The 14859-nt window shown below is 47.5% G+C and overlaps 1 protein-coding gene across 4 annotated transcripts; it reads right to left on the bottom strand.

The window, feature by feature from the left end:
* Window positions 1-6014: 6014 nt before the first annotated feature.
* LOC135974944 (zinc finger protein 484-like) lies at window positions 6015-14635 on the bottom strand. Of its 4 annotated transcripts, none has more exons than XM_065564473.1 (5): window positions 14317-14635; window positions 11432-11519; window positions 10816-10942; window positions 9989-10102; window positions 6015-9692 (listed from the first exon to the last, which is right to left on the bottom strand). In XM_065564473.1, the coding sequence occupies exons 2-5, from the start codon at window positions 11486-11488 to the stop codon at window positions 9649-9651; spliced, it is 342 nt and encodes a 113-aa protein (XP_065420545.1). In that variant the 5' UTR covers window positions 11489-11519; window positions 14317-14635; the 3' UTR covers window positions 6015-9648. The 4 variants fall into 4 exon arrangements, with proteins under 4 accessions (XP_065420545.1, XP_065420543.1, XP_065420542.1 ...); XM_065564471.1 differs by having other exon boundaries at window positions 6015-9652; window positions 14317-14614; XM_065564470.1 differs by having other exon boundaries at window positions 6015-9655; window positions 14317-14613.
* Between the last annotated feature and the right edge of the window lie 224 nt (window positions 14636-14859).

The raw sequence follows: 14859 nt of genomic DNA, 5'->3' as shown, positions 1-14859 counted from the left end.
ACCACTGAGCTATCCTTCCCCCCCACTTGAGCCATCCGGTTTGCCATCTGTCCTGGGCTCAAAGAGCTCACACGGTTCCCATAGAGGGGGCTGCCCAGGAGTACAAGGTAGGGAATTCCTGTCAAGTTTAATGGGTAATAACTTTGGATTTTAATTACAGATTAATTTCAGTGAAAGTTCCCTGGCACAGGCATGATGCATCAATCAGCTCTGTAAACCCTTCATGGTATGGGAGATGCTATCACAAAATAACTGATTTCACAGAGTGGCACCAGAGGCAAGTCTTTAATGATACCTGATGTGGGAAAATGTCCTCAGATTCTGATGGACAATCTTCCTCATATAAAGAATTCTACCAATCCCAAAGGAGCAGACACATCACCCACCAAGTTAATGATACTTCAGTTCTTACCCAAATACCCGCTTACAGCCAATTCTTGTTAATGAAACTACGATTTATTAAAAGAAGAAGACAAGACAGTATTGGCAAAAAGGTCATTAGACACACAAATGCGAATAGAGTCCTTAGGTCAGTTTCACCATAGAGATGGCACGTTAGAATTGAAAAGAGTCCTTTTCAGAATCATTTCATCACGCTCTAGTCCAATATCCAAATGCTCAATATCAGGGTAGTCCAGAGGGGACTGGAGATCTCAATCTTATGACTCAAACTCCCCCGAATAAAACTTAAAAAGATCGGAGATAAAAGGATCAGGTCCCAAGAGTTTATATAGACATTTTTGCAGCCTCTCGACAGCAGACAGTCCTTGGGTGAACAATAGGTTTTGGAAGTAACCTCCTATTTCCCAAACATCAAAGGTAATAAAACTACATGGATTAACATAAGGTAATTATCCATAAAGCCAGTCATAGACAATTTACCACAAACTTTAAGTATATATTTATATTCACATACACACAATGACATTATTACACTCAAGTTTCATCTAAATGTTAATATTTCCTTTTGACTTCTGAATTAACAAAATACAGTCCTAGACGGGAACCCTTTGGTTACACTGTTAATCTATAACAAGACATACGTAAACATAGACTACTTTAATTACTATCTTCTAGGGCTGTCAAGTGATTAAAAAATTAATTGTGATTAATTGCGCTGCTAAACAATAATAGAATGCCATTTATTTAAATATTTTGGATGTTTTATACATTTTCAAATATATTGATTTCAATTGCAACACAGAATACACTCCCTGCATCTGATGAAGTGGGTTATAGCCCATGAAAGCTTATGCCCAAATAAATTTGTTAGTCTCTAAGGTGCCACAAGGACTCCTCGTTGTTTTTACAGAATACAAAGTATACAGTGAGCACTTTATATTTTTTATTACAGATACTTGCACTGTAAAAAACATTGTAAAACATATTTTTCAATTCACCAACTGCAAGTACTGTAGTGCAATCTCTTTATCATGAAAGTTGAACTTACAAATGTAGCATTATGTACAAAAAAAATAACTGCAATGAAAAATAAAACAATGTAAAACTTTAGAGTCTACAACTCCACTCAGTCCTACTTCTAGTTCAGCCAATCATTCAGAAAAACAAGTTTGGTTACAATTTGCAGGAGATAATGCTGCCCGCTTCTTGTTCACAATGTCACCTGAACGTGAGAACAGGTATTCACGTGGCATTATTGCAGCCGGCATCGCAAGATATTTATGTGCCAGATGCGCTAAAGTGTCATATGTCCCTTCCTGCTTCAACCACCATTCCAGAGGACACCCCTCCATGCTAATGACAGGTTCTAATCGATAATGATCCAAAGCAGAGTGGGCCGACACGTGCTCATTTTCATCAACTTCGTCTGATGCCAACAGCAGGTTGATTTCTATTTTGGTGGTTTGGGTTCTGTAGTTTCCCAATCAGCATGTTTCTCTTTTAAGACTTCTGTAAGCATGCTCCACACCTCATCCCTCTCGGATTTTGGAAGATACTTCAGATTCTTAAACCTTGGGGCCAAATGCTGTAGCTATCTTTAGAAATCTCAGATAGTTTCTTTCTTTGCATTTTGTCAATTCTGCAGTGAAAGTGTCCCCTCATATGCCAGGTCATTATCCGTGACTTCTATATTCTGAAATGTTTGGCAGAATGTGTGTAAAACAGAAAAGGGGACATACAATTCTCCTCCAAGGAATTCAGTCACAAATTTAATTAATGCATTATTTTTTTGTAAATGAGCATTGTCAGCATGGAAGCATGTCCACTGGAATGGTGGCCGAAGCATGAAAGGACATAGGGATGTTTAACATATCTCGCACATAAATATCTGCACTGCCAGCTACAAATGTGCCATGCAAACTCCTCCTCGCACTTTCAGGCGGCATCATAAATTAGAAGCAGGCAGCATTATCTCTTGTAAATGTAAACACACTTTTTTGTCTTAGCAAGTAGCAGAAAAAGAAGCAGCATTGAGTTGACTTCTCGGCTATAAAGTGTTTAATTGCTTTATTTTTGCGTGCACTTTGTGACGAAGTTGTGTCCTTGACTCCGTGGGTCCTGCGTTTCCTGGTGGATTTTGCTAGCTCAGAGGCTCACTGTGACCCTCCACATACCCCTTCTCTCTCTAGAGGCAAGGGTCACAGCTTACTGAGCCATTTTCATCATAAGCCAACAATGGAGGTGAGGAGAAGCAACCCTCCCTCGCACAGTCTCTGTCGTCTCCCAGTCTCAGTGATTAATCAGGGAGGGGAGTGGGGAGATGTCACGGAGTGTGGGGGGACACAAGGCCCTGCACCCCTGGCTTCCTGCAATTCACCATGACTCTCAGCCAGCCAGTAAAGCAGAAGGTTTATTTACACGACAGGAACACAGTCCAAGACAGGTCTTGCAGGCACAGACAACAGGACCCCCCCAATTAGGTCCATCTTGGGGTCCCAGGGGCACCACAGCCCCATCGGGGGGGGCAGAGCCCCATCTGGGCTCCCTCCATTACCAGCCAGCTCCTGAAACTCTCTCTCCCCCAGCGTCTCCTCCCCCAGCCTTTGTTCAGTTTCCCAGGCAAAGGTGTCACCTGGCCTCTAACCCCTTCCTGGGTTCTCATGTTACATGCTCAGGTATCCTCCCTCAAGGCCAGTCTCCCATCCCCCAATGCAGACCATCCTAGCCACACTCCCCTGCCTTCCCAGGCCAACACTGCCCACTCAGTATTCGAAGGCCACATTAAGAACAGTCCCAGTTCGTCACAGGAGCCCAGACCCATCCTCTACTCCCGGCTCCAGCCCAGGGACCCTAAAATTAGCAGCTATAGTAGCTGACTTTTTGGAAATAGGACATGTACTATTCCCTGGGCCACTTCCCCACAGCAGCCCCCACTCAATATCTCCTTCACAGTTACCTCGGGGCCTCCTTCCTTGCAACTGATATGGATTCATACTGCTTCATTCCTCCAACAGCACAGCTCCCTCCTATAGCTCCTGACACCCACACCTCACTGACTAACTGAGAGGCTTTTAACGAGTTCCAGCCAGTCCTTGATTGGCTTCAGGTGTCCCAATCAATCTAGCTAACTCCACTGCCTTCTAGAAGGATCTTAATTGGCCCCCGGTGTCTTGATTAACCAGGAGCAACTGCCATTTGGTTACCATGGTACCAGGGATTTGTTTAGCCTTGGGCTAACATACCTGTTCCTCACTACTTTACTGTAGCCATCTGGCCTTGCCCCATCACAACTTATATACAAAAATTAATCTACGTTTCTGATTTACACTTTCCTGATGAAGAGATTGCACTACAGTACTTCTACGAGGTGAAAGTGAAAAATACTATTTTTGTTTTTCATGTTTACAGTACAAATATTTGTAATAAAAAAAATAAAGTGAGCACTGTACACTTTCTAAACTTCGTTGTGATAGAAATCAATGTATATATGAACATAGAAAAACATCCAAAAACATTTAACAAATATCAATTGGTATTCTATTATTTAACAATGTGATTCATTGAGATTAATTTTAATACTCAGGATTGATTTTTTTTTAGTTAATTGCAATTAATCAACAGCACTGTTGTCTTCTTCCAAGTTTTTAACAATACCAGGTTACATTTCAAATTTCTAGTCTATATAACTTGTAATGGACCCAAATACCATTTACACACTTTTCTAACATGTCTCTAAAGGTTGAATCTGGGTCAATTAGCCTGCAAGGTTCTTAACTCTTTCAGGCCAGGTGCCACAGAAGTTTACATCGTGTGTGAATTCTCCAATGTTTAATAAGGTGTGATCTCTGAGTACTTTTGCCACAGTCCAGTACTAATGGAGTCTTGGTCTTGTGTAGATTCTCTGACGTAAAACAAGGACTGATCAGTTTCTGAAATGTTTCCCACTGTCCAAGCACTTATGGGGTCTCTCTCCAAAGTGGATTGCCAGATGTTTAACAATGTCTGACCTCCGTATAAAATTCTCTCCACAGGCTAAGCAGTTATGGGGTGTCTCCATGGGAGGATTCTCTGATGTAAAACAAGGGATGACATCTATTTGAAATCTTTATCCATAGTCTAAATACTATGTGTGTTTTGCCTGATGTTTAGAAGGACTGATCTCTTTCTAAAAACTTTCCCAGAATCCAGGCACTTATGATCTCCCTCTTGTATGGATTGCCTGATATTTGACAAGGGTTGAACTCTGCATGAATCTTTTTCCACAGTCTGAGCACTGATGGGGTTTCTCTCCTGTGTGGACTACTTGATGTCTAACAAGGACTGATTGCCATATGAAACTTTTCCCACAGTCCAAGCACTTGTGGAGTCTCTCTCCTCTATGGATTGCTCGATGATTCACAAGGTCTGACCTATGTATGAATCTCTTCCCACAGTCTAAGCACTTGTGGGGTCTCTCTCCTGGGTGGATTGCCTGATGATAAGCAAGGTCTGACCTATGTATGAAACTTTTTCCATAGTCTATACACTTATGGGATCTCTCTCCTGTGTGGACTGGCTGATGTTTGACAAGGGTTGACCTCCGTATGAAACTTTTTCCACAGTCCAAGCACTTATGGAGGCTCTCTCCTGTGTGGCTTATCTGATGTGTAGTCAGTGCTGACTCCCAATTCATACAGTTCCTGCCCTTAAGGCATTGATAGGGTTTCTGTCCCATGTGTTTTTTCCCTATGGTTATTAAGATCTGAGTGGTTATTGAACCTTTTCCCATGGTCCAACCATTAAAGGGGTTTCTCTCCAGAATGGATTGTATGAAGCGAAACATGCTGTGGTCTCAGAAGAATCCTTTCCTATAACCGAGGCATTCAAAGCATTTGTCTTCCTTCAGGATTGTGTTTGCCTCCTGCTTAGACCTTGGCTCCCCCTCCTCCGATTTGCCCCCTTTTAACTCCTGTAAAAAGCATTCGGCACAATCTTACGGTTAGTAAGGGCAGAGTGAAGGGCAGTGGTTTCAGCAGATGTTACTGTGCATGCTCACTTCACCATAAGTAGCACATTCCTACAGGGAGCAATTGTCTGTATTGCATCTGCGGGAGTGTTAATTAATCCACCCCAATGGGTGATAGCAGCTATGTCATGGGAGAAGCTCCAAAAAAAAAAAAAAAAAAGCCAATTGACTCTCCTTCAGCAGGAGGCAGGCAAATGGGAAATGCCAGCCAGAGGGGATTTCCCTTGCAGATAAGGTTTCCAAGTCTCCTGGACCAGATGCCATTGCCGCAAACAGCGTCTGGTGCAGGAGAGTTGGCAACCCTACTGGCAGATGAAAATTTTTTCCCACAGACCCTAGAAGAGGCTGAAAAGCTGAAGAATGATCAGCTCTGGTCTGAGCATGGGCAGCAGGTATAGCAGGGCGGGGGAAGGGAGGCTAAGCAATGGTGGTTGAAGCATGAAGGGACAGAGGAATCTTTAGCGCATCTGGCATGTAAATATCTTGTGACTCCGGCTGCAACAGTGTCATAAGATTGCCTCTTCTCACTTGCAGCATTATCGCCTGCAAATGGAAACAAACTTCTCTGTCTTAGCGAATGGCAGAAAAAGAAGTAGCACAGGGTGGATTTCTTGGCTCTAAAGTTTTTAATTGCTTTATTTTTGAGTGCACTTATCTAACAAATCTATATTTCTAAGTTACACATTCATGACAAAGAGATTGCACTACAGTACTTGTATGAGGTGAATTGAAAAATAGGATTTTTGCTTTTCATGTTTACAGAACAAATATTTGTAATAAAAATAACAACGTGAGCACTGTACACTTTCCATTTTGTTGTGATAGAACTCAATAGATATGAACATGTAGAAAAACATCCAAAAACATTTAACAAATTTCAAATGCTATTCTATTATTCAACAATGTGATCCTTTGAGATTAATTTTTCTACCCACAATTAATTTTTTGAGTTAATCACAATTAATGAACAGCACTATCTTCTTCCAAGTTTTTAACAATACCAGGTTACATTTCAAAGTTCTAGTCTCTATTATTTGAATTGGCCCCAAATACCATTTACACCCTTTTCTAACATGTCTCTAAAGGCTGAATCTGGATCAATTATCCTGCAAGGTTCTTATCTCTTTGGGGACAGGTTGCAGGGCTGAAGAATGAAATCACCCTTTAAATAAATTACACCTACCAATATGGCTCGGCATACTTGCAATGAAATTACAGTAATGAAACCACCTTTTATTATTAATAAAATTGTATTTTTATAAATGAAACAGTCTTAACCACCTTTGGACAAATTGTGTGTTAGTAGCTTATGAAGAATTGCCTTGGAAAAATCAGTTATTGTAACTCTTTTCTTTTTAGTTACAATCCCCATCTTAAACCACTGATATATTGTAACTAAAGCAACTCCATATTGTAACTGAAAATCTGATTCAAGTTAGATGTGTGTGTGTTTCATTTAAAAATGTGAATGTGGGTGTGTGATGGGATCAGTCCCTGAGGCCAGCTCATTTCAAAGACCAGCTGCCAGCACCACCCTGATGGCGGAAGAACAATATGGGCGAAACTTGCAAAAGAACCCACCCAAGAGAAAGAAAAACAAAAGCCCAATCAAGAAAAAGATAAAAGTCGCACTTGCCATTAACTGATGACTCATGGTCATACAGTATCCGGGGCAGTGGGACAGGACAGGATCTATGGACAGAAACATATAGAAAGATGGGTCCACGATCATCCTCCAGGAGCATCGGTGCACACCATGTACAGGACCCGGCTACCCCCCTAGTGACTAGACCACCTGGCCAGTGGACTAGTATGAGCAATTGAGGCTGGTAATTATATTTCATCTGTAGAACTCTCTCTCTCTCTCTCTCTCTCTCTCTCTGTGGTGAACAATCTTATCTAGGAATAGAAACTGAATTACTTATCTTTTACTCCTATTAAGAATTCTCTGTGTTCACAGCAAAAGTGGCATATTCTCTTCTCCCTCAAACAAGATTCTGCTAGTTCTAGAGATGCAACAAGGTGTCACAGAAGTTGAGATTGTCTGTGAATTCTCCAGTATTTAATGAAGTGTGATCTCAGTGTGCAACTTTTGCCACAGCCCAAGTACTTATGGAGTCTTGCTCTTGTGTGGATTTTCTCATGTAAAACAAGGACTGATCGATTTATGAAATGGTTCCCACAGTCTAAGCACTTATGGGGTTGCTCTCCAGTGTGGATTGCCAGATGTTTAACAATGTTTGACCTCCATATAAAACTAAGGCTAAGCAGTTATGGGGTGTCTCCCCTGGGTAGATTCTCCGCTGTAAAACAAGGGCTAAAGTCTATTTTAAAGGTTTTTTACATAGTTTAAGCAGTACCTCTCTTTTGCCTGATGTTTAGAAGGCCTAATCTGTTTCTGAAAGTTTTCCCAGAGTCCAAGCACTTATGGTCTCCCTCTTCTATGGATTGCCTGATGTTTAAGAAAGGATGACCTCTGTATGAAACTTTTCCCACAGTCTGAGCACTGATAGGGTCTCTCTCCTGTATGGATCCTCTGATGATCTACAAAATTTGATCTGTCTCTGAAACGTTTTCCACAGTCCAAACACTTATGCACTTTCTCTCCAGTGTGGATTGCCTGATGAATATGAAGGGTTGAGCTCCGTATGAAACTTTTCCCACAGTCTAAGCACTTGTGGGGTCTCTCTCCGGTGTGGATTTTCTGATGTGAAACAAGGGCTGAACTCTGTATGAAACTTTTTCCACAGATCAAGCACTTATAAGGCCTCTCTCCTGTGTGGATTCTCTGATGTGAAAGAAGGTCGGACCTCCGTAAGAAACTTTTCGCACAGTCCAAACACTTATGGGGTCTCTCTCCTGTGTGGATTGCCTGATGTATAAGAAGGTTTGATCTCCGTACAAAACTTTTTTCACAGTCTAAGCACTTATGGGGTCTCTCTCCAGTGTGGATTGCCTGATGTTTAACAAGGTCTGACTTCCGTATGAAACTTTTCCCACAGATTAAGCACGTATGGAGTCTCTCTCCGGTATGGACTGCCTGATGAATAAGAAGGGTTGATCTCCGTATGAAACTTTTCCCACAGTCTAAGCACTTATGAGGTCTTTCTCCACTGTGGATTGCCTGATGAATAAGAAGGGTTGATCTCTGTATGAAAGTTTTTTCACAGTCTAAGCACTGATGGGGTCTCTCTCCTCTGTGGATTGCCTGATGTTTACGAAGGTTTGACCTCTGTATGAAACTTTTTCCACAGTCTAAGCACTTGTGGGGTCTGTCTCCAGTATGTATTTTCCGGTGTGCCATAAGATTTGATCTTTGTGTGAAACTTTTCCCACAGTCCAAACACTGATGGGATTTCTCTCCTGTGTGGATGGCCTGATGTTTAAGAAGGGTTGACCTGTGTCTGAAACTTTTTCCACAGTCTAAGCACTTATGGGGTCTCTCTCCAGTGTGGATTACCTGATGTTTGACAAGGGCTGACCGCTGTATGAAACTTTTTCCACAGTCTAAGCACTTGTGGGGTCTGTCTCCAGTGTGTATTCTCTGATGTGCCATAAGATTTGATCTTTGTGTGAAACTTTTTCCACAGTCTAAGCACTTATGGGATTTCTCTCCTGTGTGGATTATCTGATGTTTAGCAAGGCCTGAACTCTCTATGAAACTTTTTCCACAGTCTAAGCATTTATGAGGTCTCTCTCCTGTGTGCTGTCTCTGATGAAAAACAAGGCCTGATCTCCATATGAAACTTTTCCCACAGATTAAGCACTTATGGGATCTCTCTCCAGTGTGGATTGCCTGATGATTAAGTAGGGTTGATCTCCGTATGAAACATTTCCCACAGTCTAAGCACTTGTGAGGTTTCTCTCCAGTGTGGATTGCCTGATGTTGGACAAGGGCTGACCTCTGTATGAAACTTTTTCCACAGTCTAAGCACTTATGGGGTCTCTCTCTAGTGTGGATTGCCTGAAGCGTAACACTCTCCGGTCTCAGAACAAATCCTTTCCCATAACCGAGGTCTTCATAAGGTTTGTCTTCCTTGGGGGTTGTCTGCTGGGCTGTGGGATCCCTTGAGTGGTTTCCCAGCAGCCTCTCTGACCTCTGCCAATTTCCCCAGGCATCTCCCTGTTCCAAGAACTGGTAAAAATTCCCTTCAGTACTTCCAACAAAGGTCCCCTGTGATTCCCCATGCCCAGGAACTTCCTTTTGTTGATTACCCTCCTTCTTCTCACTCACGCTCTCATCACCTGCTGGGAGAGAGAGACAATCCAGAGAGGAGTAATTGTGCTGGGGAGAAATTAAGAAGAATAGATCCGAGGGAAAACCAACATAATAAAGCTGCACAGACAGAGCAATTGGATTCTGCCTCCACTTCCCAACCAAACTTTCATAGAGAAGGAACATTGGGAAGGCAACTCCTTCAGGTAACAGGACACGTGGGAAGCAATGTCAGTGGTATCTGCTGCCTGCAGCCCTGCCCTGGGTGAGACAAGGAAGGAACTGAGGGCACTTACTGATACCTCATTTTTGGGATTCTCAATATTTTCCTTCATTCCCCAGATGGTTTCTGTGTCAGTCCTCACCTGTGTGGGCGCCTCTCGGGATCTCTCTTTCCTCACAGGCCTGGAGATCGGGCACCCACGGCTCTTCCCCTTGTTCCAGCCGGGTGATCAGGTCAGGTTTGGGAAGGGGAAATCCTGTGCAGGGAGTGAAATCAGACCAGATCAGGATGTGTGGAGGACTGAGAGAGCGTTTGTCAGAAAGGACATTCCGTGAGTGGAACCTGTCCCTGTGCTGTGCTGGGGAATGTGGAATCTAAGAGGACAGAAACATGGTCACTGAGCCCCCTCGGGGGAGGCAGACATCTGGGGAGGTGAGGGGAATTATGATTCACACCCACTCTAGTGTTAAACCCCTGCCTATTTCTAAACCTGCGGATCCCAGAGCCCTCCACATTGCTTGATCTATTCCCAAGTAGGAGGGAGAAGAGGGATTATGTGTGCGACCGAGAAACAACACAGACAAGACAATACACGGCTTCTCCACCTTGCAAGCTACTGGGGATCAGGTGGGAATGATTTAATATATGCCTTAGCAGGGGAGGGATAGCTCAGTGGTTTGAGCATTGGCCTGCTAAATCCAGGGTTGTGAGTTCAATTCTTGAGGGGGCCGTTTAGGGATATGGGGCAAAAATCTGTTGCATGATTTAGTTGGGGATTGGTCCTCCTTTGAGCAGGGGGGTTGGACTAGATGATCTCCTGAGGTCTCTTCCAACCCTGAAATTCTATGATTAGGTTTTGACACCCTGGTCTCATTGGGGAGTAATGAGGGTAGAACGTGGCTGGTGTCAGACATGCAAACGACTCCCACCCCCTAGCGTCCAATAACCACGGGGCCAGGAATCCCTTACCCAGCGAGATCACCATCTCGTAATTCTCCTGCATGACGTCCCTGTAGAGGGCTCTCTGAGCGGGGTCGAGCAGAGCTCCCTGCCTCTCGGTGAAATACACAGCCACCTCCTCGAAGGTCACCGGCACCTGAGACAACAAGAGTCCCCCACTCAGCACCTGCTGCCCCAGCCCCAATCCCGCTAGTTAAGGGGGAGGGCAGAAGAGCCACCCTCACTCTGCTCAGACCAGTCAGGAGAAGCTGAGAGCTCCTTGTCCCCACAGCAGACGCAGCAGGGCAGGGTCTTCTCATTTCCCACATGCCTGCCAGCCACAGGCTGATATGCGAAGGAGAGCTCTGCGCCAGGCACAGGAATCCCAACAGCTTCCCTTTGTATTTCACAGCAGCATATGGCCAGTGGGTCAGGCTACAACATTGGGCGTCTGGTCAGTTTTCCCAGCCCTTCCCAGAGGGGTGTTTCCTGGTTCAGAAATGGGGGAATGTTTCCTCACCACCAATGGGCCTGTTCAGAAAATCAGGCCCAGGTTGATCACGTTCCAGCAGGTTTATTGCATCCCATCCCACCCTGGGTGTTTAACCCCTCTACAATACCCCTCCCCCACACCAAAAGCTCCTACCTGAGCTGGCTCCATCACAGCCATTTTCCTTCCCTGTCTCCTGGAAGAAGGGCCCATCTGGAGCGAAATGTGGACACGATTCCTCAGCCTGTCAGAGGAGCAGGGAGATTGGGCAGTTTTCATAAGGGGCGGGAGTCCATGTCACTCCCCAATTCCCCCCAGGCTCTCTCCCTGCAGACAGACGCTATGATTCTATGACTCTGCCATGCTGGGAAGAAACCCAGTTAGTTCATTACCTCCCCAGCCAGGCTCCCCCTCCCCCATTAGAACAAATCCCACCAAGTCCCTTCTAAACCTCCCCAGAATAGCATCTCTGAGCCAAACACTGGAAAAAGAGCAGAACCAAAGGAGTCACTTTAGGGCACTGCCTCACATAGGGTGACCAGACAGCAAGTATGAAAAATCGGGATGGGGGCTGGGGGGTAATAGGAGCCTATATAAGAAAAAGACCCAAAAATTGGGACATTTGGTCACCCTAGCCCCACAGTGTATTGTAACCCCTCTAGCTCTCCCCCGTCTCCCTCAGTCCTGCGGAGCTCAGCAGAGTGAGCAACTGGCTTTTCCTCTCTCAGCTCCTCCCCTTGTTCCCAGGAGAGCTGACTGGGGGGGGGGGGGGGGGGGGGGAGTGTGTGTGCAGGGAATGGATCTGGGCAGGGCTGGGAGCTGGGAACCTCCCTCCCCACTTCTTGCTCCTGCTGATATTCAAGTCTCTCCGCTCTCCCCTTTTATCTTCTTCCCTCGCCCTGGGAGAACGGGCGACTGCCCCATTGTCGTGGGCCTTTGCTCCCATCAGGCAGCTCAGCCAGTGACACTGGTAACGGGGGTTGAACCCGGCTGTGTCACTGAGGGCAGCAGCTCTGGGACTCACAGACACAGGGAGCCCCTCCCCTTGTAGGCCAAACTCACCAGCTGGTCCCTGAAAGAGTTCCCTGCCCTTTCCCAGGTCTCTCCATCACCTGGAGGCTCAGGAGCTGGTATGGTTAGAGTGGTTCCAGCCACTGGAGAAAGTGCCCCTCGGCTGGTCTCAGAGGGGTGTGATGAAGCAGGAATGTTCTTAATATTTTCTCTGAATACCAAGTGTGTGTCTCAGTTTCCCCATGTGTTACTCAAGTATTGAATGGTGGGATACAGATGTGTGATCATTGCGGAGACCTCTAGAGGGCAGGTGTGACTGCAGAGTGGCTGCCTGGGCATAGAGGAGGGGTGGGCAAACTGCGGCCCACTCGTCCTGTCCAACTCCTGAGCTCACAGGGGAGGCTTCCCCAGCCCCTCCCCCACTTTCTGCAGCCATGCCAACACACGGGCAGCACTCTGGGGGGCAGGGCTGCACAGCAGTGAGTCTTGCTCCGGTCGCTGTTCTGAGCAGTGTAGTAAGGGGGCCGGGGCCAGAGCCAGGGGGTTGGGTAAGGGGCAGGGAGTCCCAGGGGGCAGTCAGGGGACAGGAATCAGGGGGTGGTTGGATGGGGTGGAGGTTCTGGGGTGGTGAGCAGGGGATGGGAAATGGGAGGGGGGGTTGATGGGGCATGGGAATCCCCAGGTTCAGTCAGGGAGCGGGGGTGTGGATAGGGGTCAGGGCAGTCAGGGGACAGGGAGCTGGGGGGTTTGGATGGGAGGTGGGGTCTTGGAGTGGTTGGCTAGGGGCGGGGGTCTCTGGAGGGAGTGGTCAGAGGACAAGGAGTAGGGGGGGTTGGACGGGTCAGGGATTCTGAGGGGGGCAGTCAGGGGGCGGGAAGTGGGAAAGGGTCAGATAGGTGGCAGGGCCAGGCTGTTTGGGGAGGCACAGTTTTCCCTACCCGGCCCTCCATACAATTTTGATCCCTGATGTGGCCCTCAGGCCAAAAAGTTTGCCCACCACTGGCATAGATAATAGTCAAAATTCTGTATCCTGACAAGCAATGGCCGGTCCTCTGCTAGGAGCCAGCTGAAGGTGTGGGAGAACAAAGAGAGGGGGAAGACCTGTTTTCCTGGGAAGGAGAGAAAGCATGGAGGAGGGGCAGCTGGGCGTCACTGGGGATGGGGGGGCTGGAAGCAGGTCAGTCTCCTGGTTTGGGACTCAGTGGGGAGAGTCCAGGACTTGGGACTCTGGATTTCCCCCCTCCATGGAGTTTGCTGAATGCTCCTGATTTCTGTGCTAACAAGCTCTGTTCTATGCTGTGTTCCCAGCGACCAATAAACCCGTCTGTTTTCCAAGCTGGCTGAGAGTCACAGCTGACTGCAGAGGTGGGGTGCACGGCCCCTGTGAGGAGCGTCTCAGGCTTCTCCTTAGGCTGCCCCCGGGGATCAGGCTGGGCCGTGTGCCCTCCCCGGGCTCTGGGGCTGAGGAGGCTGGGGCCACGCGCTCAGTGGGTGGGGGGCTATTAGGAGTGCTCAGGGGCTGGAACTCGTCTCCCCCAGTGCTAGATTCACCCCCGACTGGCTGTACCCCATTCTTATCCCTGGCTCCTCATCCCAGGCAGGGGGGCTAAATCAATCTGTACAGTGGGGGGCACTGAGAGCTATTGAACCAAACTGTAAACCCTGGATAGGATGGAAACCCCTTCAAGCCATGATTGTGCCCCTGGGACCCGCTCCTTCCCCGGCCCCCAGCTGGGGCCCCCACCCTGCATTCAGTTTGGCACCTGCCCACCTTCTGCCCCTCCCTATTTGTCCCTCTCAGATCTCCCTGAGCTTCAACCTCCGTCTGCACCAGCACGGGCATGGAAACAAAGCACCAGATGGGGGGAGAGGGGCGGATGGGTAGTAACGTGATCCTGCCCCCGCCCCGCACACACCGGGAGCTGGCGGCAGCTTTCCTGGGCCCAGAGCAGGAATCGCAGCCAGCTCCGCTGGGAGCAGCCTGGGGCCAAACCTCCCCCTGCAGCCCGGGGGGGGCGGGTCTCTCTTACCTTCCCTCCGAGCGGGCCCCCCTGGGGCCGGGGCCGGGCCGGGAAGGGGCCTGGCCGGGCTGGGGGCTCTGCCCTGGGAGAGGCTCCTGGGGAGCAGCGGGAAGGGCCCTGCTGGAGATTCCCCTCTCCCGGCTGCAGCCCGGGCTCCGGGCTCCCAGCACCAGCCGCCGGGGCTCGGGGATCTCGCCTGGAGCCAGAGTCACCGCAGCGGCTGCGAGTCACTTCCTGCTGCCGGGCCTGAGCCCAGCGATCGCTCCCCCCAGAGCCGCCTCCCAGCTGCTCCTGGGTCCTAGCGATCAACCCATCGCCTGCAGCATCTCTGTGTCCGGCTCCTGTTCCACTCACAGGCTCTCAGGACAGAAGGGAGGGACCGTCTTCCATCTAGCGAGGGGAATGGGTGACACATTTTTATAAAATATTTAATGAACTTTAGGGGAAACCAGTAAACATGCGCAGAAGTAAGCAGGTAAATGGTGCCGTTATTGGGGGGAACTTTCCTGACTTAAACACCCACCGGTGGAATAAAAAAACAGACGGATTTGA

The sequence above is a fragment of the Chrysemys picta genome, chromosome 12 (genome assembly GCF_011386835.1).
Source record: "Chrysemys picta bellii isolate R12L10 chromosome 12, ASM1138683v2, whole genome shotgun sequence".
NCBI classification, from domain to species: domain Eukaryota; kingdom Metazoa; phylum Chordata; order Testudines; family Emydidae; genus Chrysemys; species Chrysemys picta.
Note: the sequence above shows the minus strand (reverse complement) of the source record. Positions and strands in the feature narration are given on the sequence as shown.